Source organism: Priapulus caudatus, unplaced genomic scaffold (assembly GCF_000485595.1).
Source record: "Priapulus caudatus unplaced genomic scaffold, Priapulus_caudatus-5.0.1 Scaffold208, whole genome shotgun sequence".
Taxonomy (NCBI): Eukaryota; Metazoa; Priapulida; class Priapulimorpha; order Priapulimorphida; family Priapulidae; genus Priapulus; species Priapulus caudatus.
In genome coordinates this window covers 87,289-111,754 of record NW_014577269.1, presented here as the reverse complement: position 1 = coordinate 111,754, position 24,466 = coordinate 87,289, and the positions used below count along the sequence as shown (strand labels likewise).

General features: G+C 46.2%; 2 protein-coding genes across 2 annotated transcripts; both read right to left on the bottom strand.

The window, feature by feature from the left end:
- Nucleotides 1-18,279: 18,279 nt before the first annotated feature.
- LOC106807323 lies at nucleotides 18,280-19,235 on the bottom strand. The gene is made up of 2 exons (XM_014809634.1): nucleotides 18,629-19,235; nucleotides 18,280-18,461 (listed from the first exon to the last, which is right to left on the bottom strand). Exons 1-2 carry the CDS (start codon nucleotides 19,233-19,235, stop codon nucleotides 18,280-18,282), a joined length of 789 nt encoding a protein of 262 aa, XP_014665120.1.
- Nucleotides 19,236-20,266: 1,031 nt separating this feature from the next.
- Nucleotides 20,267-23,859, bottom strand: LOC106807322 (uncharacterized protein K02A2.6-like). The gene is made up of 4 exons (XM_014809633.1): nucleotides 23,595-23,859; nucleotides 22,138-22,188; nucleotides 21,686-21,867; nucleotides 20,267-21,085 (listed from the first exon to the last, which is right to left on the bottom strand). The coding sequence occupies exons 1-4, from the start codon at nucleotides 23,857-23,859 to the stop codon at nucleotides 20,267-20,269; spliced, it is 1,317 nt and encodes a 438-aa protein (XP_014665119.1).
- Nucleotides 23,860-24,466: the final 607 nt, after the last annotated feature.

Below are 24,466 nucleotides of genomic sequence, written 5' to 3'. Positions count from 1 at the left end.
ACAAAGTTGGGAAAAGGGTGAAAAGAAAAAAAAACGAATAAAGATTTGTACTTCCCAGGTGTACCACAAGGGGCCCCCAACAATACAACACAAGGGGCCCCTAATGCCACCAAACAAGGTGCTAATTTCCAATTATCAGAAAGTGAAAGGTACTCAAAGACTTGTCAGACACTCATTGATGCTTATCCAGATGACATGAACAACACTTTGTCTACAGAGCTTCAGCAGTTCCATTCATATGTTCTTCATAAGTTTAAAACAACCAAGAAAACATCTTTCACTCACATGAAACTTTACAACACAATTACAGAAGACAAACTAGAGAGTGCCTTTCCAAATGTTGAATTCCAATTGCCTTAAGAATATTTTTATCATTATTGGTCACCAACTGCACAACAGAGGTCTTTCTCGCAACTAAAACGTGTAAAAACAAAACAAATAGATTGACTCGTAGGCAGAATGAAGGTGTACATGCATGTACGCTCAAAATTGCCTCAAATACCATCTCCTGCGATCTACATTTTAAAAAATTTCTGGAGGAGGACCCCCATACCCCCGCCTGTTTATCACCACCCTCCTTGAAATCCTACATAAATTTTTGTACTGCTGCAACCTGCATTGTATATTTGGTCACACAGGTCAACAACTAAAATGGACTGGGTCAGTGTGGAAAGGAGGGGGCACCAAGATTGGTCAGTGCTTAGGGCACCCGTGAGCCTTAATCCGCCCCTGCCTCTAGCAGCGGGGAGTGGCCCGGGCCGTTTGAACAGCTAGTGGTAGAGAGGGGCGTGTGAAGATACGGGGTGCAGTTCGTCTCCGTAGTCGAGTGAGGGAGGACTCGTAGGGCAGTTCGTCTCCGTAGTCGAGTGAGGGAAAACTCGTAGGGCAGTTCTTCTCCGTAGTCAAGTGAGGGAGAACTCGTAGTTCAGTTCATCTCTGGAATCGAGTGAGGGAGGACATGCGGTATGTAGCCTTGTCCACTCCGTGTGTGCGCATGGTGTGGAGTGGCCTGTTGAGCTGTGTGCGGCTGATGTTGGAGCCGCAGAGCTTATGGCACTTTTCAGTATTGGTTGTGATCCAGGTGGCACCACCTCCTGGTTATTGTGGGATAGTGTTCTGAGCATATGGTTCTGGGCCTGCGCAGACGAGAGCCACGGGAAGTCGACGTTGTGAAGGCCATGATGGTGTTGTGTTGATATTTGAGGACATAATTTCTAGAATTGCTAGGCTCCATAATGTTTTGTGAGTACAAGTTTTGTCGTGTTTAGAGTTAACATGTTATAGGTTAAAGTAACCAAGAAGCAGCGCACTCTAATTTATGTAATTTGTGTGAAAGTAGGTTTAATTCCCAAATGGAATTTCACTGTCTAGGACCTGGCAGGTTGTTATAAGATTGGCGACATAAGCAATATTTCACTATACATTTTCCTGTGTATAAGGGTTCGACTGAGACTGGCTACGTTTGAAATGGGTTGAGGAATGTTAATCGTTGTACTGTTACTGTTAGGCCCACTAGACCAAGCTCGGTTGAAGAGTGTGTAAATAAGGATTGTTGTATCACCGTGTGGTGGCTCCCCCTGGTTTGTAGTTAGAGAGCTAAAGTTTGGTTTGTTTTGTATTCCAGTCAATCGATATTTATGATTAAACGCATATACGGAAAAGGAGATTAGTTGTTCTGTATTGGAGGTCAACACCACCTACATTTATTGAAAAACACGGATAAGGATCGGCTGCAAGGTACCAAAAAGTCAACTCTTGCGTATAGGATCGACAACGGTGATAGTCCAACATGGCCACAGGCGGCACAGGTGAACCGGGTCAAGTTCGGAGGGAGAGAAAACTAACTCCCAAAGGATACGCGTATGAGCTGGACTGTAGGATGAGGAGACGAGCAGACGAGTACAAAGCACTAAGTCATCTGTCGAGAAGGCTAATCGACGATATTGATATCGACACCAGTCTATCGGAAGTTCGTAAACAATACTCAGTATGGATGCGACACTACGAAGAGTTCATGGTGTCGCATGGCAAGTGCCAGGAAATGCTGAACGATGCTGAGACCGAGGATGATTACCAAGAGTTTTATGAGATTAAAGACCGAACGTGTCGTGGCATTAAAACTTGGGTTGAGAACGCGGACAATACTTCTAAACCCGATATGCCTAGAGCCTCGAGAGAAGGATCGCGCGCGGGTTCCTCGGTGATATCGAGTATCAGCCTCGCCAGAATGAAGGAGAACCAGAAGAAGGCCGAACTACTGGCCAAGGTCGCGGCGCTAGAGGGGCAGAGCAAAATCGACCAGGCGAGGTTGGACCTTGATATAAAGGAAAGAGAGCTTAACTTGAAAACTGAGATTGCAGTAGTTGACGCAAAAACCGATGTGCTGACCAAATTTGAGGACGAGTTAACGACCGGCAGTGGGTCACGCGGTCACGTTACGTACGACGATGTCACACAGCAGAGCGATCTACATACGACTCGTGACAACGCGCACGACGTCGCCGGTAATATTCGCGTTTCCCTGAATAGCGACGCGGAAAGGTTTGTGCCCGCGACCGGGTTACCCACAGTAGATCCGGAGCCACGTGACCACGTTAGGCATGACGTCACATTCCAGAATGACAATGTGCGCACCTTTCCGAATCGCGACGTGGAATCGTTAGTGTCTGCGACTGGCTTAACCACGGGCGGTCCAGCATTACATGATGCGCCACCAGGTGGATTTGTCGGTGGGAATTCTGGTATGTTGGCGGTAGCACGAGAGCTAAAGACATTTCAAAGTTCAGTGGAGGTCCTATGGACTATAGAAGATTCCTTCCACAGTTTAAAACCAGAATAGTCGCAAATACAGACTCATGGGACGAGCTATTGAATTTTTTGGAGCAGTTCACCGCGGGAGAAGCGCGCAAGATTGTATTGGGATACGCCCACTTAGACGCTAAAGTTGGCTATGAAGCGGCAATGAGAGAGTTTGAATCTAGGTACGGCGACCCAGATGTCATAGCGCGTGCGTTTGTCAGAAAGGCCCTGGATTGGCCAGTGGTCAGATCAAACGATGCCAAGGCGCTTGATGAATTTTCTCTGACACTGACTGAGTGTCAATATGCAGTCCAAAGTGTGGACGCCGCTCGAGTGTTCGAATATTCGGACAACATCAGGTTGCTGGTGGGTAAGCTGCCGTATTACCTCCACGATAGATGGCGAGGGATCGTGCAGACCACGAGGGAACGAAACCAGACGGTAACATTCGACTTGCTCGTAAGCTTTGTACGTCGCGAGGCTAAGAAGGCAATAGATCCGGTCTACGGAAAGGACGTCATGGGCGCTGCGACTGCTACGTCTAGCAGTAACGCCTGTGGAAGACCGAGCAGGAAGCAGGACTACCGTTTTAAATCGCCGCGTGCGACAGGACTCGCAGTGTCGGTAACCACTGTGGAGGCTGGTACTGCTGCTGGGGCCGGAGCGAAGTCAGCTACAAGGGAACAACAGTACAAGAAAGGACGTTGTCACTTCTGCGACGATGAGCACTTCATCGATTCCTGTTGCAAGTTTAAAGCTAAATTGCACACCGATAAGATTGACTTTTTAAAGGTCAAAGGGCTTTGTTTTGGATGCCTTAGGTTTGGGCACCGGAGCAAAGATTGTAGGATTAGGCTAAGTTGTAAGATTTGTAGTAGTTCACACCCTACAGTTCTGCATAAGGTTCAGCTTCAGGAAGCAAATGGGGAGGACACGGCTGGGTTAAAGGTAGATAGAAAAGTGACTGTACATTGCGTCAATGGCGCGAATCCGGTGGGATCAATGGCAGTATTGCCTGCAATTGTCAAGGCAAATGGTAGGTCGGTGGAAACTTATGCATTTATGGATTCGGGTAGCTCGGCTACTTTCATTTCCGATGAGCTGTTGCATCAGCTTGATCAGAATGGGAGAAGGACCCAGTTGTTGTTGTCAACAATGGGTAACAAGGAGCAGTCTGTGTCCAGTCATATCGTGTCTGGGTTAGAGGTCACAGACCTCCTTGGCAAGAACACTGTTCGCCTACCCAAGGTGTATACTATGAGTGAGTTGCCTGTGTCAAGGGAGGAGATACCGACCCAGGAAGATGTCAATAGATGGCCGTACCTTCGCGAAGTGAAAATTCCAAGTATTACCGCAAATGTTGGGTTGATGTTAGGCAACAATGTTCCACAAGCGTTGGAGCCATGGCGGGTTGTAAATAGTCAGGGCAACGGGCCATTTGCCGTCCAAACCGTGCTGGGTTGGGCAGTGAACGGCCCGCTGAAGGGTAGCGCTGATTCGGTGGGTAGTCCAAGGATCTCTATCAATAGCCAACAGATTAGTGATTGCGATTTGCAGAAACAGGTGAAAGGCTATTTCAATTTAGACTTTGTTGAGCGTCCCCATGGAGCGAAACACGGGTACTCCGTCGAGGATAGGATTTTCATGGGAAAACTCGAGAAGAGCACCGTTTTCAAGGATGGGCATTACGAGATAGGATTACCATTGAAGGACAACGTTGCATTGCCGAACAATATATCTCATGCGAGACAGCGCGCTCGTTATTTGGCGAAGAAGTTCGAAAGGTCCGACGATAAATACTTCAAGGACTATGAGGCGTTCGTTAACAGTTTAGTGAACAAGGGCTATGCAGAGAAAGTGGATGAGGCTGAAGTGAATCGCGATAACGGGAGGGTGTAGTATCTGCCGCACCACGGGGTGTACCACGGTACCACCCCCACAAACCCGATAAAATTCGCGTCGTCTTCGATTGTGCCGCCCGCTACCAGGGTGTGGCATTGAACGATAAGCTATTACAAGGGCCAAATCTTACAAATACGCTAGTTGGTGTTCTGTTGCGCTTTAGGAGCGAGGAGGTGGCGCTCACTTCCGATATTGAGGCAATGTTCCACCAAGTTCGGGTGCCACTGGAGGACCAAGATATGTTGAGGTTCCTGTGGTGGCCCGAAGGTAACGTCAATGGTGAGCTTTCTGTGTACCGTATGAAGGTGCATATTTTCGGCGCGACATCGTCGCCGAGTTGCGCGAGCTATGCGGTTAAGAGGACGGCAGAGGACAACAAGGATTCTTACCCCGCTGAGGTTATTCAGACAATCAAGAGGAATATTTACGTGGACGACTGTTTAAAAGCGGTACCGAATGACGAGAAAGCAATAAGCTTGGCCAAAGATTTGCGCGCGGTATGCGACGACGGAGGATTCAAACTAACTAAGTGGGGAAGTAATAGTAGACCCGTGCTGCAGACAATACCGGAGGAGGATTTAGCGAAGGATGGGAATCGGTTTAGAGCGGGGTAGTCTGCCTATAGAACGCGTTTTAGGTGTCGAATGGCTGGTGGAGTCGGATACCTTCAGGTTCGGAATAGTGGTCAAGGATAAGCCAGCCACCAGACGAGGGCTTCTGTCCATTGTAAGTTCTATCTTCGATCCCCCGGATTTGTGGCACCATTCGTACTCACAGCCAAGGTGCTTCTGCTGGAACTCTGCAACATGAAGCTCGGCTGGGACGAGGACATTCCTCCGGGTCAGAAGGCCAGGTGGCTAGTTTGGCTCAAGGATCTTCCTAAGTTGGTCAAACTTCGCGTGCAGCGATGTTATAAGCCAGCGGGCTTCGGCGCTGTAAAGTCGGCCGAGATTCATCACTTTGCCGACGCGAGTGAGGTGGGTTACGGATCGGTATCTTACCTGCGCCTAACCAATGGCGACGGTAGGGTTCATTGCACCTTCTTGATGGGAAAGGCCCGAGTATCTCCGCTGAAACGCGTTACGATACCAAGACTCGAGTTGACGGCGGCTACCGTGTCCGCGAACATGGACGCCATGTTACGGAGAGAGCTCTGCGACGAGCTGGCATTGGGCAAGAGTGTGTTCTGGAGCGATAGTATGACGGTACTTAGGTATATCGCTAATGAAACCACCAGATTCCGAACGTTTGTCGCGAATCGCGTTGAAACCATTCATCAGCATTCTGATCCATCGCAGTGGAGATACGTATCGACCAATCAGAACCCGGCGGACGACGCTTCACGAGGTTTGACAGCGGAAGGCTACCTGGAGTGTATGCGATGGCTACAGGGGCCGGACTTCCTCTGGAGTTCTCACCAGGAGGATCAACACGTAGGTCTACACCGAGCTCGTGGAGTCTGATCCCGAGTTGAAGGCAACTGTGGCGTCGGTTAAGATCGCGTCTGACATGTCCGAGGAGGCTCGCGACACAATGGATAAGCTGTTGCGTTACCATTCAACATGGTACAACCTGAAGCGCTCCACCGCTTGGTTGCTTCGCGTTAAACGAATGTTGCTGCGCAAAGTTCGGAATAGGAGCGATAGTGAGGCTAAGGTCGAACTTAGCGGAGAGCCGCTAACGGTGGACGAGATGGAGGGCGCCGAACGAGCTATTCTCCAAGCTGCACAGAGGTTGGTGTACAGCGCTGAGATTGATACGCTTACGAATGGCGGTTTACAGGTAAAGCAGACAAGTTCCATCCGTAGACTGGATCCAGTTCTCGGCGATGGTTTGCTTCGCGTGGGTGGACGGTTAGATAGGGCGAATTTGCCTCAGGATATGAAACACCCTATAATTGTGCCGAAGAGCACCCACGTCGCGACGCTTATTATAAGGCAGATACATAGGGATGTTAGGCATTCGGGCAGGAATCACATGTTGTCGAAGTTACGCGAGCGGTACTGGGTAATTCAGGCGCCATCTGCTATTAGAAGAATCTCAACATGCTTGGCGTGTAGGAAACAGAGGTCTCCCGTCGGGGAGCAGAAAATGAGCGATCTACCCGAGGACCGGCTAGTACCGGATCAACCACCATTCACGAATGTCGGAGTAGACTGCTTCGGTCCGTACGAAGTAAAACGAGGTCGTTCAGTTGTAAAGCGCTACGGCGTAGTGTTTACCTGCCTCGCGATGCGCGCGATTCATATTGAAGTTGCGGCTTCGATGGATACAGCCTCTTATATTAATGCTTTAAGGCGATTCGTGGCTCGCAGGGGTCAGGTGAAGCGGATGAGATCGGACAATGGGTCAAACTTTTGCGGCGGCGAGCGCGAACTGCGGGAGTCGATAAACGGTTGGAATCTGGTTCAGATCCATGGCGCGATGCTTCAGAAGAACATTGATTGGGTTTTTAACCCGCCAGCAGGTTCTCACCATGGCGGGATCTGGGAGAGGCAGATTAGATCAATTCGTAAGATGATGAGCTGCTTGGTGCGTTAGCAAACGTTGGACGAGGAAGGTCTCCACACGTTGTTGTGCGAAGTTGAGGCCACGATTAATGGTAGGCCCTTGACGATGAACTCGGATAATCCAGGTGATTTGGAGCCGCTAACCCCAAACCACTTGCTCCTGCTGAAGGGGAAGCCGAGCTTGCCTCCAGGATTGTTCTCCAAGGAAGATTCCTATAGTAGAAGGAGATGGAAGCAGGTCCAATATATGGCAGACATGTTTTGGAAGCGCTGGGTGCGCGAGTATTTGCCGTTGTTACAAGAGCGCCAGAAATGGTCGACTCAGAGGAGAAACCTGAAGGTTGGAGATATTGTGTTGGTTGTAGACTCGCGAGTTGCGCGGAATTCATGGCCACTCGGAAGGGTGATCGAGACCATGCCAGACAGGAAAGGTTCGGTGCGTCAGGTTAGGGTCCAGACTCGGGAAAATATACTCACTCGTCCTATTGATAAGTTGTGTACCGTCCTAGAGATGGATTAGGCGTTAGAAGTTTGAAGATTGGCCATAGTTGGTTTTTGAATGCCAAGTATATTGGGTTTTGCAGTGTAGTCTGTTTCGTGTAATTTTCGATGTCACGTATGTTAGCCAGCGTATTGTGTATAGTCACGAATTTGTGACTGTGAGTTTCGTGGTGTTTGGGCATGTTGGTCCTGAGACGAGACCATGCATGATATGTTTGTGATGATATAGATGATATAGATTGTGTGCGTGATGATATGTTTTACGTCGATATTTGAAATTATTGTTGTATCCATTTAAAATTAGTTATTCAGGCTCCAAGAGGAAAGAGGTAGGTCACTTATAGGAATATAATTGAGGGGCCGGTATGTTGGAGCCGCAGAGCTTATGGCACTTTTCAGTATTAGTTGTGATCCAGGTGGCAGCACCTCCTGGTTATTGTGGGATAGTGTTCTGAGCATATGGTTCTGGGCCTGCGCAGACGAGAGCCACGGGAAGTCGACGTGGTGAAGGCCATGATGGTGTTGTGTTGATATTTGAGGACATAATTTCTAGAATTGCTAGGCTCCATAATGTTTTGTGAACACAAGTTTTGTCGTGTTTAGAGTTAACCTGTTATAGGTTAAAGTAACCAAGAAGCAGCGCACTCTAATTTATGTAATTTGTGTGAAAGTAGGTTTAATTCCCAAATGGAATTTCACTGTCTAGGACCTGGCAGGTTGTTATAAGATTAGCGACATAAGCGATATTTCACTATACATTTTCCTGTGTATAAGGGTTCGACCGAGACTGGCTACGTTTGAAATGGGTTGAGGAATGTTAATCGTTGTACTGTTACTGTTAGGCCCACTAGACTAAGCTCGGTTGAATAGTGTGTAAATAAGGATTGTTGTATCACCGTGTGGTGGCTCCCCCTGGTTTGTAGTTAGAGAGCTAAAGTTTGGTTTGTTTTGTATTCCAGTCAATCGTTTTAATATGATTAAACGCATATGGAAAAGGAGATTAGTTGTTCTGTATTGGAGGTCAACACCACCTACAGCTTATGGTGACAGTTAGCGTGAAAGTACCTGTGGTAAAGGTACTGTACACGGTCACCGGTGTTTGACGTGGCCTGGCTCATGGGTGAGAGAGGCAGGCGCATCGGTTGGTGAGAAGGCACTGTCGCATTGTCCTGTTGTTGTGGGGCGAGTAAATAATACAGTACTCGTACTAGAATATTAAATAGGTTGGTTTAATATCCCTTGCTAGAGTATTGAGAAGTATCAACTTTGCACGAATAGGGAGAAAGCTGGCCTATTCGTGGACGGCCGCACGGGGGAGAGGCTGCCTGTTATTTTAGCCCTTTGCCCGGTTGCGTTCATAATTCATTCTATTTGTAGAGCCTTTGTTTATTCACCGGATTGACATTTATTATGAGACGTAACGTAAGGCCAGCAGACAGGGTGGGGTTGCCCCGTTGTTGTGTTTGTGCGTGTCGTCACTCGTCTTGCATTGTTGACTAATTACACGACGCACCGGAACCGGAACACGGTGGGACGGGTTATTGCGGAGGGAGCGCAGTAGCACTGAAGCGCTCTGGTGGCTAGCGGAGTCCGGGTGGCGACGATACGGCCATTTCAACGCCCCAGACACAACAGGTGAGTGTGCCTACTTAAGGTTACTGCTAGTCAATACGTTTTGACCAGTGGCGCCATCCAGTGTCGCCGGAAGATCATAAAACGCTACAATCGTTATACCTTTCCTACTTTGGTAAGTGGAATTTTTGGTATAAATATAACTTCAAGCAAAAAAAGTAAACACTGTTGAAATACTAGTTACTTAAGGAATCATGTATCGATGTAATTTTAATCACGGTCATTGTAAATTAGACCATGTGTAAACTGTAACACTGACGAGCATGTAAAATCAAAAACTTTTTATTATATCTAAAAGGTAACATTCCATAAATACTAACTTGATAGTGATATAATACTCTAGCATATAAATATATCGGTACTGTGTTTTCAATATATAATAACTACCACTTTTAACTTTTACTTTGATATTACAACTATATGAGCAATGCCTTGAAATAAATCAACAGCTACAATTATGTATAGAAATAGGTTTGACACAAATTTAGGCTTTCATAATCATTACCCTGAATATATTTATGCATTCTAACACTCATTAAACTTACTGCATGTAAGAAACAACCAAACCTATAGCTGCATTCAGCACAATGTGAGAATAAAATATATTTATGATTTGCAAATAAGCAATACAGTGCTTGAAGCATATAACAGCTGAGGAAAATGTCTCCTTGTCTCGTTTCGTGAGCCTATATAAGAACATATACTGTATATGCAATACACATAAGTTCTTTTTAATCACAGTCCATTTGTTTTGTCAAACCTTGTGAAACTGGAACCACAAACAGCCAAAACCATGCCATAAAAGCTCAAACTCCATAACGAGATAAAAGTGGGGAATTGTAGACAACTTTTCGTTAGCAAATATTGAATTTTAATTTTTATGTAATAAGCCGGATCGGAAAGTCCCGGCGCCAATTAAGGTCAAAGGTCAAGCGGTATAACATTGCCTTGGCGTGCCATTGAAAAGTACGCGAAAAATGTAAATACTCGTGCGTTTTTAGTTTCTGTACCAACACAAACAGTGCAAAATATACCAAATGAGCACAATTATATTTATAAATGTTTCTGTAAGCAGAAATGCATTCGTGGATTGAAGTACGATGTTAGTAAAAATAATTATAGATCACACACCTAGGCTAGTCTTACGGATCCAGCGTGTGTAGCTTTGTATACATCCGACTTGTGCTAGCTCTAGTACTAACCATATGATCGTAGCTATGCTAAATATATAGCGTCATCATCAGGTCAAAGGACAAGGGGGCGTAATCAAAAGCTGGCTGTGGCATGTTGTGGAAGGAAAATGTGATCCACTGCGCAAAATTTAGTATTTTCGTCAGTCTCGGGTGAGATTAACATAAATAAATACGAGTGACGAGGTATTAATGTCATATGGGCATTTCATTGCATGTAAGTTGGCTGATAGCGGCGCCATATATTCGGCGCCATAGATATATATTCGGCAGGAGAACCAGAGCGGGATAACCAGAACGGGAGAAATACGCTTTGTTAGTAACAGTTGTGAGCTGACGGCGTTATGAAGTGTTGTCGTACCGTTGCTGGTCGTTCTTAATAAACTCAGTTACTATACATTATACGAGAGAGACTTTGTCGTCATTACTCTGCAGCGTCATCATTAAACTAGTGCCTACGTCATTACACGGGAAGTCTACGTTATTAAAATGGTGGCAGCGGATTCATCGGAACCATGTCTCGGTCGGATACCACTGCAGGGCGACAGTCAAGTCGAAGTCACACGATGTCTGCACCGCCATTGCTCGGCGGAAGTCAACCAAATTTTGCTGATTTTTTGGACTTTTTCAATACGTACAAGGAGTTAAATGACTGGTCAGACAGTGTAGCAGCAAAATGGCTACGAGTCAGCCTACGTGACGAAGCTCTCAACAAGTTCATTCATCTTACAGCAGATGAAAAGCTCAGTTACTCTTCAGCAAGCGCTAAACTATTGGAGGTTACACCGGTACAACGTCAAGCAGCGATCCAGAGTTGGTACACCATCAACCATGAGTAGGGCGAATCGGTAGAGAAGTTTTCGTCCCGTCTTCACTTAAAAACAGTGCGTGCATTTCCAGAGATGTCGGCAGAAGTGCTAGATGTGCTGGCACGTGAACATTTCCTACAGAAACTGCGACCTGATATCAGACGTTTTGTCTTGGCGACAACAAGTCAGGTAACATTTCACGATGCAGTTACTATGGCATGCAGAGTGGAACTGTCGACGGTTTCCAGTTACACCGAGAAGGCGACCAACGCAGATCCAGAAGTAGTGGCACAGGTTTACACCCAGAAGCGTAATTACAGCAAAGAAGCCACGTGTCAAAGATGCGGTAAACACGGACATACAAAGCAGCAATGCCGTATATGCTGGTTGTGTAAGCAGGGAATGCATTCACGTCGCTCTTGTCCACGAAGACTGCAGCACCAGAAAAACCAAAGTGGGGTTCAGGAGAAGGTCCACCCGAACACCCCGTACCACCAGTAGGACCGTCAGTGGAAACGGAAGAACACAACGTCAGAACAACGGCGGCCAGGAATACCTGCATAACGGGATGTGTAAACGGACAGGATACACAAGTGACATTGGATTCAGGGGCGTCCATCTCGATTGTTGGTCGACAGTTCATCAGTAACATAGAGATAAAGCCTAGCGCTGTCTCTTCAGCTTGTACCATTGATGGCATGAAGCTCAACTTGATCGGTACAGTTATGGCTATGTTACAGCTTGAAGGTTTGAGTGTTCACCATAAGTTCCACGTTATTATACCACGTTATTAGTACCACTGGTGTATGTTTACTCGGTTCAGATTTTCTAAGAGAACATGAAGTGCAGTTAAACTTCGCGTCTGGCACTGCAGTTGTAAAAGGGGTAAGTTATGCATTTTGCAAGTCGGTTTGTTACGTTAAACCCCGAGTTCGTGCAAGAAGTTAATGCTCTGGCGGCATTTAAGCATGAAGTGTTGAATGTTCTGTCGCGTTACGAGGATGTATTTACCTACGGTACAGAGGATCGTTTGGGAGAGGTGAATCGTGAGTTAGTAACGCACAAAATTGAGCTAAAGTCAGATGTTAAGTCCGTTAGACGCAAGCCCTATAAGTGCGCATGGCACAAGCGTAAGGAGATGGATAATCAGATCCAGAGTTTAATGAAGAAAAACGTCATACGTCCATGCGAGTCACAGTTCAGTGCGCCGTGCATGTTAGTAGATAAGAAATGTGGCGGGAAACGCCTAGTAATAGAATACAGGCAGATAAATGCTAAGACGAAGTCAGCGGGTGATTGCATGCCAAAACCGGAAGAGTTGTTTGATACGTTACGAGGTTGCAAGTACTTTGTAGTTTTAGATGCGGCTCAAGGTTATGATCAGATAACAGTTGCAACAGAAGACCAGAAGAAAACAGCGTTTGTTGTATATACGGGAGAGCAATATTGTTACGACAAAATGCCTTATGGGTTAAGTGGGGCACCGTACACATATCAAATGTTTGTGAATTGCTTGCTCAAGGACTTACGTAAGCAACAGGTGGCAGGATACCTTTAGAGTCATTTTAGAGTCACGAAAGAGAACACGATTGCAGAAAACACTACAGAAAATGCGAGATTCGGAAATAATTCTAAAACTGAAATTTTTTTATTTTGCTCAACCTAAAGTTTGTTACTTGGATCATCGAATTTCAGAGCGAGACGTACAAATGGATGTGGGGAAGTTAGAGAATATTCGCAAATATACCGAACATGTGAGCAAGGCAGAGTTGAAGAGATTTTTGGCCTTCTCGAACTACTATAGGAAATTCGTTCCAGAGTTTGCTGAGTTGACTGTTTGACCTGCCAACAAATGATGCTAAGTGGCAATGGGACGAGAGGCACCGCTTACAGTTTGATAAATTGAGGGAAGTGTTATGTTCGGACAAGGTATTGAGCTTTCCTAACTTCAGGCGACCATTTATAGTACACACAGACGCATCTGATCGTGCCATATCGGGTGTGTTGGCACAGTGCGAGGCTGATGGAGATGACATTCCGAAGCCATTCGGATTCATCTCAAAGAAGCTGAGTGACACAGAAAGGAGATGGTCTACTATTGAGAAGGAAGCATATGCCATCTACTGGTCAATTACTCAGTTTCAATATTATTTGTTGGCTGCGGAGAAATACACCTTGAAGTGTGATCATAAACCACTACAGTATATATGAGACTTGAGTCAGACGAATGCAAAAATAGCACGTTGGTGGTTAGCGTTGCAGCCCTATAGTTTTGATATTAGCTATATTCGCGGCCAAGAAAATGTCATAGCTGATACACTAAGTCGGATACCAGAAGGCGATCAACAAGAATGCTGTGTGAAAAGCTGTCACAATCTGAAGTCGTCTGCTACTCAAAACGTCGAATACAACCAAGATCTTACTGTCGGGAAAGGTGCGCAGCACGGGGACCTGTTGTTTCAGCAGCTGAAGTACGTAGTAGAGGGCACCGCATCTGTGAATAGTATTCAGTGTGATAGAGTCAGGGAGACAAATTGGTACAGAGATAATATTCGCAACAGGCGTATTAAAGCAGAAGTGTTGCATCTGGAACGAGATGGTCAATGTCGTATATTGGTCCCAGCAGTGGACAAAGTCAGGGAAACAATCATTAGTAAAGTACATGATTTGTGTGGGCATTTTGGGGTAGAAAAAACAAGAGATCGGGTAACGAGCAGATTTGCGACCAGGCAGAAAACCCAAACCCACATGCGAGTGAGGCCACTAGATCAGAGTCAAAGCCGTTTGACAGAGTAACTTTTGATATATTGTCTTTTAATGTGGGTTCCCCCGGAACAGGAAATAGGCATCTGCTAGTAGTACAAGATGCATTCTCCAACTATGCAGAAGCGTACCCAATAAAAGACTGTTCAGCATTAACATTGGCAAAGGTTTTCGTGAACAATTGGATATGCAAGTACTCAGTACCCATGAAGCTACACTTAGATCGAGGTGCAAACTTTACGTCTGCACTCATGACGGAAGTGTATAGTTTGATAGGAATACGCAAAACATATACGCTACCATGGAACCCAGCGAATAATGGCATGTTGGAATGTATGAATCAATCCATCTTGCAACTGCTCGGAGCTTGTGTGAACTCAGAAGGGTCGGATTCGGAGGAGTGGATAAATGTTGCCCTATTTAATTATAACACAGCAATCCACGCGTCTACTAAAAAGTCCCCGTATTAGGTACTATTCGGTCTGGAGCCAAATTTGCCTGTCGAGGTTCTCTATCCATCCCCTAGCCGAAAGCTGCAAACAACAAGTGCCGCGGAGCGACAGCACTCATCTAACGTCTACTGCGGTGACTCTGTGGTGGAGTGGTGGGATTCTAGTAAACCCTATTAGTCCCAAATGTGTTCACATACACGCCGAAACAGTGGAAAGCACATGGATGGTATCAGCGAACCTTCTCAAAGAATGTTCGTTGGGATCGTTATGAAAGTTGCACGAGATGGCGCGTACGTTTAAGTGTCTTCAGATTAAAGATGGAAGCCCTCCATCTACGTAGTAGCAACAACTATTTGCAAGACAGAATAGGTAAGCACTCATCCATTACCTACGCAAGCCTACAGGCTAAAATACAGAGCTGCCACCTGTAACTAATTAACGTAGGCAAAACTACACAGTACCACCACCACATGCACTGGCAGTGGCCACTGGCAGTGGCATTCGTTACATGTAACACACTGACAGTACAAAATGCCATAGAAATTATACGATTTAAGGAGCATAAACATTCTTCAACCAAATTTAGCTTTTGAAATTTCACTGTGACATTGTAGCCTCATACATCCAGGCATGTATAGATTCTACTAGCAAACCCGGCAGTCAAATTCTTTCTAACAGTAAACAAATCCATGTTTAACCCGCATCTTGAGGGTCAAAAGGTTATCTGACACTTACTCTTCGCATGTCAGCAGAAAGTACATTTCATGGTCCTTAAAAATGCCATAAAAATGCAAGGTCACCGCTGAAACAAAAAAGTTTTTCAATCGCTCCGTCAGACCATGTCCTCAGAAAATGTCTAAAATCTGCCCTGTGCCCATTGACCTTTGACCTGTGACCTCAATTTCGCACAGTGATGGCTTTTCCTACCATGATGCTATACATCGACTAGCACGAGCCTATGTCGAGCCGTTTAGATTTGTGCCGCAATTCTGCATTTCCTCCCTATACCTTAAGTTAAGAAGGGAATGTTCCCCCTTCCTTTACACCTATTGACCTTTGACCCCCAGCTTCGACATCCCAACTCGTTTTCGGATTACCGCCCCCCCCCCCCCCACGTCCCGAATATCGTTAACCGTTACTGTCAGCGGTTAAGATTTGTGCCCAACTGTTGACGGACGGACGGACGGACGGCCGGACGGACGGACGGCCGGACAGACGCTCATGCGATTCTACAAGCTGAATCTGACTACGTCAGATGAGCTAAAAACTAATTCAGCGTATGGAAACAGACTGATAACTGCTCTCAGACGTACAAGAATGGAAGTTGTCAGAAACACAGAGGAGCTAGAGAGATTCATTCGCACTGCAAAAGAACAAGGGAGAAAGCGCCATTGAGAATTGGTAGCTATGTCTTTGTGAGAAACAAACTGAAACCTGAAAGAAACTTCAAGCTGCAGTATAAGTGGAATGGTCCTTATAAAGTGTTAGAAAGAAAATCAGACTTGGCTTATGAGATTGATCTGGGAATCAAAATCGTAACAGTGAATTGTAGACATTTGAAAGTGTCTTACACTCAGCCAACAATACAGAGAGATACGGAACGTTTCAAAGTAACTGATCCATTGTTGTTCTACGAGGATGACACGGTACTTATTGAGCCAAATGAGAGCGTGCTAAGTACCTTCGAAGTGGTACAAGAAGAGAGAGAAGTGGTAGAAAGAGAGCAAAGAGACGAAGTGATAGTAGATCCTAATCAGAGGGACAGGAATCAAAATAGAGCCAATGAAAACGTTACAAGATCAGGCCGCATATCTAGAAAACCAAATTATTATGGTCACTGAGAATAGTACACATAGATTAGCTAGCGTAGTACGTATATCACTGATAATCACGTTAATGTTTGTAGACAGTATATTGGAGTTAAATATGTGTACGTATCATGTATTATGTGTATCTCAAGCGTTGTGGAAAATTTTACGTTTTATATAGTGTTTGGAGGAGATGTCATATGGGCATTCCATTGTATGTAAGTTGGCTGATTACGGCGCCATATATCATGCGGCAGGCTCATACGCCAACCCTTCTTCTACACGGGCTCTCAGGGAGAAGTACCACAGAGGGCAGCAACGGAAAGATATATTGTGCCCCCTGACCGTCACTTCCTAAGCCATTGTACCTACCTACTTAAACACGACTGCAGGTTCTTTTCCAAGTCCCGTTTAGTAACTGGAATCACATCTAACACAAAGGAGTCAAGATGATGAAGCAACCCACGATACCAGCAGTACAGGACAACCCAGCCCGCAAGCTGTACTCCGCGTACAAGTGAGACAGTCTCCATATATGGATGCGTTTTACAAACACCACCACTTACGAGTAGTCATCGACATCAGAGCTACTGGAAACATGATAAGGGTGTCTGCTGTGAAAAGACTGGGTGTGGCGATAAAGAATAGTGCTCAATCTGCTCACCAGGCAGCCGGGTCATCCCCGCTTAAAGTCATAGGGGAGGTACACATGACCATCGTTCGTAACGGCACAGAATTCCTGTTCGAAGGATTGGTTGTAGAGTCACTGGACGTAGACGTACTAGCCGGGACACCATTTATGGAGGTGAACGACATAAGTATTTGTCCAGCAAAACGTCAGGTTATACTCGGCGACGGGACCACGTACGTGTATGGTTTCCCTAGTGTATCAGCTCCACGCCATACGATCCGTCGAGCGCAGGTTCTTTGAGCTCCTCCCAACAGCACTACTGTTTGGCAAGGAGAGGTTGTAGAGGTCGAGCTTCCGGGAGAGCTGTCATGCTCCGACTCCAGCTTCGCCCTTGAGCAACGAGTTAATGCTCCTAGCATAAGATACACGAAAGCCTCCCAGCTTTGGCCTTCCCAGAAATCTTGTCGAGCATTGCAGGAAGGATCCGTGTCCCGAACCTCACAGACACACATAAGAGCCTCAAACGTAATGAGCAGTTTTGACAGTGTTCAGACGTCCTGAAGACAGGAGTAACAGCTGAATATTTGAACCCATCGTTCCTTGTGAAGAAGGCAAGCGGTGGTTTTCGACTAGTTACGGCATTCACAGAAGTCGGCAGATACAGCAAGCCACAACCCTCTCTACTACCTGATGTTGATGCCATACTCTGCCAGATCGTCCAGTGGAAATATATAATCGCCACTGACCTAACTAAGGCGTTCTACCAAATACCCTTGACTGTAGCCAGATTGAACTCACGTGTTCGTGGACGTGGTTTGTCGGCCAGGGAGATGTGGACACGAGACCAGTTCTCCAATTACCGACTCTCAGTGTCAGATCATATGTTTATCTTAAAGCAATAGGAAAATCCCAATCACAGCTACAGTGAAAAGTCAAAGGCACCCAACAGGATAGAGGCGCCTCTCTCCGACGTAGTTGTGGGCTCCCCAGCTTGAACAGAATGTCTATGCCAAACGAAAAATGTTAAAACACGGATTCTTTGCTTTAGTTTACATGAGCGCAATTTTAAACAAAAACAGTATTCAGCAATAGCTGATAAAACACGAATATCTCAAACATGATACAAAAAGTAAACCTCAGTCTTTTTGCACAGTCCTTAAATTGAAAAGAACTCCGTTTGTATATACATGAGGTTTATAGTTTCCAAAAGTCAGATAAATTCTAACAACGATTAATCTCAGGGTCAGGGTGGATTGCCTTTCCCTGTAGCATGAAACTAGTTCTACTTCATGATGAAGTCCTTGAATCTCTCCGGAAGCCGACGCTCTAGCTGCGGTCTACCTTGCACCTCAGGTAGCCCTGGAGCATGCTGGACCACAGTGTCCCTCGGCGGATCGTCTGGTCTGGGGTATTGTTGCGGACCCAGCTCTTCCTCCTCCTCATCAGACGACGTCGGGACGTCTTCTGGACGTGTGTGGGAGCGTTTGAAACGAAACGAGTTTCTGGTGACTGTCGTACCATGACATTCTGCTGTCACCATCGATCCATTTCTCTTGGTAACGATGAGGGGTTTCGGATCAAACGGGGGTCACACTTTCTCATTCCCTCTCTCTTCATAAGCACAGGTTCACCAATTTTTATACAAGATTCTCTGACGTATGCCTTGCGATCCGCGTACACCTTCATCCTTGCTTTGGACTCGCTGTCCTTCTGACGGATGTTGTGCTGCGGTTGCTCGTACGCGATCCGGGGTAGGGTTGTTTTGATAGCCCTTCCGAACATCAGCGTAGCTGGAGGTATGCCAGTGCTGCTGTAAGGAGTTGCTCGATAGCTAAGCAGAAAGCTGTGCAGCTCCTGGTTCCAGCTGTTCCCTTCCGCTACGGTAGCTTTAATGGACTTCTTTACCGTCTTCATAAAGCGATCTGCCTCGGCGTTTGCAAGCGGCCACAGGGGAGTAATCTTACAATACTTGAAGCCTTTGTGCCGTGCGTAGTCAGAGAATGCGCTGCTGTTGAAGGGGGGTCCGTTATCCGACTTGACCACATCGGGTACACCGAATTCTCCAATGATCTTGTCAAGGACAGGGATGACAGCATTGGCTGTGAGAGAGGACACTGGTTCCTCTACGACGTAGCGTGATAAGTCGTCGGAGATAACCATAAAATACGTACCCATGCCAGGTACCTGTCCAAAATCAGTGCTGATCTCTGACCATAGACGTTCAGGCAGTGCCGACATTTTTAGGGGTTCCCGTGTTTGGGTGGGTGTCACTACCGGTCTATACCGCTGAACCACACTTTCTCACGTACGAGTGCCTTCGTCTTGACCATGCCTTGATGACCAACGTGTGCCAGCTCGATAGCGCGTTGTTGCAGTTCAAGTGGTACAACAATTCGTGTGCCACGTAGAATCAAGTTGCCGGATTCGGTCACAGACAGTTCCCCTCGGACTTTGTGAATTTGATCGAATGATGCCGTGTTAACATCAGGTCGTTGTCTCGCGATCTCCCATTTGCCAAAACGGATGGCGTGAATTACAGCTTGCAGGGTCGCATCACGTTCGGTGCAGTTGTGGAGTTTAATAAGGGTCATTGCTTTGGGGGCAGAGGTAGCAGCAATGTGGTTGATGTACTCCTCCATAACCCTCTCCTCTCTCCTAGAGCACTCAGTGACGGTATGTGTGTGTCTGGACAGGTAATCTGCTGGATTGTCCTTTCTGCTTCGATGCTTCAGCTCGATCTCGTATGGCTGGAGTCTAAGTGTCCAACGTTCGATACGTGCCAGAGGCTTTGACCGCGGATTGTTGTACAGCAGCACCAGTAGTTTGTGGTCGATGTATATGGTTACTGGACTTCCCATAACGTAGATGTGAAGGTGTTCACAGGCCCATACTACAGCCAGGGCTTCGCGCTCTGTTTGGCTGTAACGCTGTTCAACTGGTGTGAGCGCTCTGCTGGCATACTGTACAGTGTGACGCATGCCGTCTTTCTCTGCCTGCATCAGAATAGCGCAGAGAACTACAGGACTGGCATCGACGTGCAGTTCAGTTGCCAATGAGGGATCGAAGTACCGCAGTACTGGCGCTTGTGTCAGTGCGGTCTTCAGCGCATTGAATGCTGCTTGATGTTCTGATAACCATTGCCACGGGATGTCTTTCTTGGTCAGTTCTCGGAGGTCGTTCGTGATTGTTGCGTAGTCGTGGACGAATCTGGACCCGCAGTAGTTTGACATTCCGAGGAGACTACGGATCTCAGACGCAGACTTTGGCGGTTATATCTCCAGAATTGCTTGGATTTTCGATGGATCAGCGGCAAGACCTGCGTTTGAAAAGATGTGACCGAAGAATTCAAATGGTTTGTTGAACTCGCACTTCTTCTTGGAGAGAGTGAGCCCTTTTTCCCTCAGACGTTGGAATGCTGCTCGGAGATTCTCGTCATGTGCCGTTTGGTCAGTTCCGAAAACGAGCATGTTATCGCTCAGGTTGATGCCACCCTTAAGACCGGCTAGGGCTTGTCTGATGGCTTCTTGAAAAACCTCGGCAGCGCTACAGATGCCGAAATTCAACCTGGTGAATTGCCTCAGGCCGACGTGTGTGGCGAACTTTGTAATGTACCGTGATGCCTCGTCGAGTTCTAGCTGGTTATAGCCTTGATTTAGGTCTAGCTTAGAAAACACTGTCGCACCGTTGAGGTCGTTCACAAGCTCGTTGATTGTAGGCGTTGAGTGGCGTTCCCTTTTTATTGCCATGTTTGCACATCGCATATCGATGCACACCCGGAGCTTTCCGTTTTTCTTTGTGACACAGACCACTGGAGAGACCCACGGTGTCGGGCCGGTAGGTCGTTGAAGTACTCCGAGGTCTTCATCTGCTTGAAGTTGAGCTTCAAGGTCTTTGCGCACGTGAAATGGAAAGCGTCGATGTGTCTGTGCTACAGGTTGGACGGTTTCATCAATGTGTAGGTGCACGTTATAGTCCTTCAGCTTACCCAGAACAGTGAACAGATCGCTATATTCACTCACTAGTTGTTCTGCATTGCGTCTCCCAATGGCGTTCACCAGTGAAGCTTGAGTTGACGTAATGTCTGCCAACTGAGAAGTGAGGCGCTTCCGTTGCGTACTACGGTGAGTGTTGCATCACATGACCTGATCTTGTATGTCAGGCACGATGTGAACTCCCCAAGCGTTTGCAGTGGTGTCGTCTCGCCATACGCGTATATCCTTACTGAAGAACGTTGTAGCGGCGGCGGACTTTGCATGGAGCAGTAGTGTTCCTCAGAGAGCAGGTTGACGCTTGCTCCCGAGTCAGCCATCATTGTCATGTGGTTGTTGCCAATACATCGATTGATGTCAAAATGTTGTGAGGTGGCTTGACCTTCCATGTTCACCCTGTAGGTGTACTCGGTGTCTTCTACCTCCTCTACTTGGTGCACTCTTGACGTTGACAAACATACAGCAGCAAAATGGTTTTGCTTACCACAACTTCTACAGGCTTGACCCCATGCCAGACATTTCTTGATTCTACCTTGGTGTGGCCACTGACCTCCACATTTCCGGCACTTCTTAGTGGTGCTGTTTGGAGCTGGTTTTGGATGCGAGATGGCGAGTGGTGAAATTCCTGGCAGGCTGTTTGTGGACATGCTGTTTTGACTTTGATGCGAACGTTGGTTTGTTCCGGCTTAGAAGATTCACCCCTTGACTCTTGATCGCCTTGGAGTGTGCATGTGTGACTTCCAGGTTGCGAGCGTATTGCAATAGCTTGTCTAATGTTACGTCCGGATCACTGAGTCCCTTGTCACGCACCTTGTCTAGCCGACAACCCATGATGATCTGTGATTTCACCTCTGCATTAGGCTCCGCGAACTGACAGGTTTCTGCCAGTTATTTGAGGATACAGTAACAATCTTCTATGTTGGGTGTATCCTGGACAGTTTTCATAAAGAGGTATCTATGAAATTCAATGTTGGCTCGCGGGTTAAAGGCTTCCTTTAGTGATGAAAAATAGTTACATATATCAAATGAACTATGTTTTGTACAACTACTAAGAAATTTACAGGTTGAATGGTTTACGGATGTATGAGAAAAACGCATTTTTTGATTAACACAATGTTAAGAATTTGCGGGAACGCAAAGGCGCCACCTACTTTGGCGCGTGACGTAGTGTGACGTCAGACCAGGCACTCTCGCTTGTTTACCTGTTGCCAAGCGTGTACAATGGAGCCTGTACAATGTACAATGTGAACACCGATGATTCCGAGTCGTCACTAGACTAATATCAGTTTTGTACGATACGGATGAGCAGTCAATCAGCATTGTATAAAGATGAAAATGAAGTAGACATAGACAATGAAGTTGAACATGTTGAAGATAGTTGTATTCAGCTGCGTACATGTTTGAACCGTTGGCCAACGATTACCCTAGCCCGACCAGGCTGTGCGACGGATATTGTCTATACAACGGACGGAATGGATGTTCTAACCCTAGCAATACCGTTTCTTGGAGCTCTGATTACCCAGGCATCGTTTAAGGCAACCGTGCCAAGGCAATGTGCGATGCCTTGTTCAAATTCGTTGCCAATGTTCAAGGCAACGTCGAACCAGCAGAAGGAAGACTGCTGAATGGAAGTGTCGCTGAATGGTGAGTTTAGCTGAGTATTTCATTGTAGGTACTAGGTGTACATAATGAAATGTTTTTGCTTTCGGTACAAGCTAAATAGCTAGGCCTAGCCAAGTTTTTTCCAACAGATTATGCAACTGTCAGATTTCCCATTCTTCAGTACTGACTCATTTTCTAAAGAGAGTAGCCTCAGTACTACAGTAGGCCTGACTAAAGAAAAGCAAAGTTGACAATAGTCAGTAGTAAATGTTTTAGCGTAGTGGAAATTATGACAGGACTTAATACGTATAATTTATGCACTTGATAATAGTAACAATGTTATTTCACGTGTAATGTGCATTTAGTACTTGTATCGTAAGAAATTCAGTGTATACAGTACGAGTATAATAATCAATATATGCGTGTAGTGTTTAACCCTGAGGTCAGCTGTAACGTAAACTAACCGCGGTCCACGAACAAACAGAAAGTAGAACAAAAACGTATTGCGTATACACTGTGAGCAGATTGGCATGAGCTGAGTAAAGCAGCATATGAAGATGGTTGGAACCGATTTTATTGTCTGAGTATTAATGTGGTTTAATCCGGTAGTAAAGTCTACAATGCATATATGTATATATATATCATGCTCATGATAATTAATATGGCAGTTGGATGTTTATGCCCAATATAAGTTACAGCCGATGATAGCTTTGTGCTCATGCACTGATGCAGGCTTTGTGTGCGGTGCAACGCGTTAAGAACCTGGTCTCACGTCACAGCCGTTTTCCCGCCAGGTGGCCGGTTTGGCAGAAGATTTGATTTTCAACATTCATAGACCCAACATAAAGACGTGTTTTAAATATCACAGAGGCAACTAAAAAACATACGAATGCTTTGGTTATTTACGTTATGATACTAGCATAATAGACAGTTTATAGATATCACTAAAAGAGGCCTTTAAAATAAGCAGTGATGGCAGCAGTTACTCGCCCGTAACCGTCCTGACCTGGCACAGCTGTTTGATTCTCCGATCCTGGAATTTCCGGGATAGGCTCCAATAACTGCTGATCGAAGCTGTCTACGATGTCGTTGAGGTTGGAACCACCGTACATGAGCAGTAATCCCTTCTTTTGCAGAGCGTTAACTATGCCACAGCCGTTGAAAACGTTACATTCCAATCTACGCAGCCATTTCGTCCATCGGACATTTTTGCCTTCGGATCGGCAATCAAACGGCTCGTACGGAGGCGGTTGTAGCTGAATTGCTGCCATTTTCACTCACATGCTTCCTTATTGATCGTTTGATCCTCGTCGCCAATGTAATGTTCTTATGATTGTTGATCGTTGATATTAAACCATAATTGAAATCAGAAGATTGTAACAAATCATTTCTGTGTAATCCTTCCCGCTGCTTTCTGCCCTTTTATTTTCCTATTCCGGATGTCCGCTCGCGCATGCATTACATTGCACAAATAGAGTGAGCACCGATACATTTAGTTCCGATACAAAACGTAAACAATAAGGCTGGACATCACAGCCGACGATACCGTGCATACCACCAGCTTTATCCCTACCTGCGAGGGATAAGGGTCAGTCTAGGTATTATGAAAATGATATACTAGCCACCCCCTTTGCACCAGCACAAGAACACTTCACTCCTCATGAAGTTGAGTCCACGGACCAGGTATCACAAAAGGCGTCACCAAGCAAGTGTTCCCAACAACCACCTGCACAACCACGTGGGCCACAGAGACCCAGTAGAAATTGCTGTCAACCTGCTAGATTTGCTGATTATGTGATGAGCTAACAGAGAAATACAGGAGTATTCTCATTAGGGGCAGAGTAATCCCCTACTCCAGGGCTTGAAGGTAGTCCACTC

What these genes read in the sequence shown, in the direction of transcription:
- LOC106807322 (XM_014809633.1), bottom strand. Translation starts at nt 23,859, where the DNA reads ATGGCAGCAATTCAGCTACAACCGCCTCCGTACGAGCCGTTTGATTGC. An exon ending in GAATCAAACAGCTGTGCCAG is followed by an intron (nt 22,189 to 23,594) that starts GTCAGGACGGTT and finishes GCTTGGCAACAG; the next exon opens with GTAAACAAGCGAGAGTGCCT. An exon ending in AGGCGATCAAGAGTCAAGGG is followed by an intron (nt 21,086 to 21,685) that starts GTGAATCTTCTA and finishes CTCACTTCTCAG; the next exon opens with TTGGCAGACATTACGTCAAC.
- LOC106807323 (XM_014809634.1), bottom strand. Translation starts at nt 19,235, where the DNA reads ATGTCGGCACTGCCTGAACGTCTATGGTCAGAGATCAGCACTGATTTT. An exon ending in AGAATCTTGTATAAAAATTG is followed by an intron (nt 18,462 to 18,628) that starts GTGAACCTGTGC and finishes ACACACGTCCAG; the next exon opens with AAGACGTCCCGACGTCGTCT.